This window comes from Aphanomyces astaci (assembly GCF_000520075.1).
Source record: "Aphanomyces astaci strain APO3 unplaced genomic scaffold supercont1.235, whole genome shotgun sequence".
In the NCBI taxonomy this organism is placed as follows: domain Eukaryota; phylum Oomycota; class Saprolegniomycetes; order Saprolegniales; family Verrucalvaceae; genus Aphanomyces; species Aphanomyces astaci.
Genome location: NW_009798498.1, coordinates 1 through 2,874, shown reverse-complemented (window position 1 = coordinate 2,874; position 2,874 = coordinate 1). Strand labels below are relative to the sequence as shown.

At 43.7% G+C, this 2,874-nt stretch overlaps 1 protein-coding gene across 1 annotated transcript; it reads right to left on the bottom strand.

Annotated features, from left to right (window-relative positions):
* Positions 1 to 1,996: 1,996 nt before the first annotated feature.
* H257_18834 (hypothetical protein) lies at positions 1,997 to 2,825 on the bottom strand (the record flags this gene model as incomplete). The annotated part of the gene is made up of 2 exons (XM_009847961.1): positions 1,997 to 2,063; positions 2,647 to 2,825. 2 exons carry the CDS (start codon positions 2,823 to 2,825, stop codon positions 1,997 to 1,999), a joined length of 246 nt encoding a protein of 81 aa, XP_009846263.1.
* Positions 2,826 to 2,874: the final 49 nt, after the last annotated feature.

Below are 2,874 nucleotides of genomic sequence, written 5' to 3'. Positions count from 1 at the left end.
GGATAACGTGGAATTCACTTGTGTGACCACTTTCCCGCCCTATAGTGTCAATAGTAGGCCGCCATTCCAACCTACCCCTGGATAGTCAGGCTGAAGATGCTCGACTACTGTATGTAGGGACTGACTATTTCGGTCTCGCAGTCAATTTACAGAATGGGGAGCAAAGCTCACCCGCGCTGTAGTTGGACAAGGTCGTTGTACTGTAGGTATATGGACTCACCATGGACGATGCGGTTGAGAATGACGACTTTTACAGTAATGTTTTTTGTGTTGATTGATGGAAGTAAGGAAAATTGGTCATTCACACCTGAAAATGTGTCTCGCTACTCAGCGAAGGTTGTGCTTTCGTTGGGTTACCGATGCACTCGACGAGTTTAGTGAGGTTTGAGCCACGAGCGCGTTTGAAGAATCCATTTCCTCAAAGGAAAGTCATTGTTGGCTTTCCGTGAACTAAATGACACCGATGATTGGACAAAACTATCGGGTAATTGGAGGGATACAGTTGTTGTGCCATACAGTACTACGAGAGTAGAAGTTGAGGTCACAGAAGTTCGGCTGGCAGGTTGAGTGGGTGTGGGTTAGAAGCGTTATTTGTCGAGCATACGCCCTGGTGGTGGCCGTGTAGTGTAGCCAGGTTCCGACTACTGTACACGAATCGTACGCTTAGGAGGACGGATTGAGTGCGCAGGTTCCAATGGCGTGGTTGCGTGGTAGTCACGGAGAGCCGATGCGCGAGCGCCAGCTAGCTTAGCACCGTGGCGTACTAGTACGTCAGCCAAAAAGTACTGTCTTGGACCAAGATAGTACAAGCTACCAAGGCTCTTGGTAGCTTGACCCTCAAACGCAATCCATGAAAATACCCTATTTTCTAGCGATGTGATTGGTCCAATGAAACGTAGTGCATCTGCATTACGTTTTCCCTACAGTATTTGAACAAATAATTTCTCAAATTTAATCACGAGGCACGGAATTAATTCAAGCCTGGTCAATTTGTTTTCAACAAATCGAAAATATAATGCGTCGTGCATTACGATGCCGTTATTTTCGCCCATATTTCATGTCATTTTCTGGATTATGTACTTCGAAGTATAATTTTAGCGCGAGACTGCAAATCGGCCAGATTTACAGTTTCGACTGTAAAATACAGTTTTGACGAATTAGCCAATAACATGTTGTCAATGCCACACAGCTCTCCTGTCGAGATCAAGAGTAGATACTGTAATAATGAACCTCAGTCACGGTTTCTGGATCCCCAGCAGTTACAACTACCGATGAATATGATCAATATTCCGACCTCACTTAGTGTTTGAATGGGGGACTTCAGAAACTGTCACAAATTTTATTTGTGACAGTGAAATCATCCAGAATTACAATTCATTAGTGGAAAAAAGTCGGACAGGATATACAGGAACCAAGTGATCGTCGGACCGTTTGTCCGACTTTCTTGTTCGTTGTAAAATATTTATTATACATATATACAAAAGCGAAGTCAAAACCAGACGTGAGAAACTGACAGAAGAAAGTCGGACCGAATGTCCTGTATCCATTGATTGGTTAAAAGTGCATTTTGACCATGGCAGATGAACATAATGAGGTTTTGAAAAATACTGTACTTCTCATAATCCAGAAAATGACATGAATTATGGGCGAAAATAACGGCATCGTAATGCACGACGCATTATATTTTCGATTTCTTGAAAACAAATTGGCCAGGATTTAATTAATTTCACTTACACATGCCTAGTGATTAAATTTGAGAAACTATTTGTTCAAGCAAATAGGGAAAACGTAATGTATATTGCACTACGTTTCATTGGGCCAGTCACATCGCTAGAAAATAGGTATTTTCATGCATGGCGTTTGAGCTTCAAGCTTCCACGACGATACTTGTTTGATGATACGCCATCGTGCTGAGCTTACCTGGCGCTCGCGCTTCGGCTCTCCGTGACTACCACGCCACCGCTACGTTGGAGCTTGCGTACTTCGATTCGTCCCCCTAAGCGTACGAATCGTACGCTTGGAGGACGTGCAGCAGTACGGGACGACCCCAGAACCTGGCTACGCTACAGAGAACCCCGGAAATATCCGACAGGGGTTACAGCAAATTTTGTATGGGGATGTCGCCAGAGTAATAATAATATTCATTACTTTTTTATTGTTAGATATGATTGGTAGAAATTACGAGCGTAACGTTACATGAGGAAATATATGGTATCGTAGATTTTGGGTCACATCATAAGGACGTCGTCGGAGTACGGAACATTTGAATTATCATGGGCCCACCATTAGATGTACTTTCGGGGGTAGGTATTTGCATCAGTTGATGTAGTCATTTCTTTGCGACGCTATAGGGACGATCGTTCTCCCTGGTAATGACACCACCTCGAAATCCACTTTTTGCCCCCCCTTTTCATGTATCCTGCAGCTAAATGCCCTAAGTACACAGTCTGCAATGCAGGTGCCCCGGGTTCAAATCCCACCGAGGGATATATTTTGTCAAGTGATGTTCAACATGACAAAAATATTCAACACTATTATTTTTAATCACCTACTACAAAATTCTATTGGATTCACGACGGGGGGTTATCCAGAGAACACTCTTACCGAGCACATAATTAAGATCACAACACAGTATCTATTATTTACACAACTACAATGCGGGGACGCAGAATTGCTTTTTGAAATGATTTTTGGATTGCGTCGCTAGAAATCATTTCCCAGGCCTTGATTGAACGCAAAATCATAGCACGTCGCTTGTCTGCAGCTGAAGTGACAGGCGCTTCATCGAGCCACAGTGTCCGCAACAACTTCTTGAACGGCCCCATAACCCCTACATCCAAGGGCTGACACACACTTGTGCAGTTGGCAGGGAGT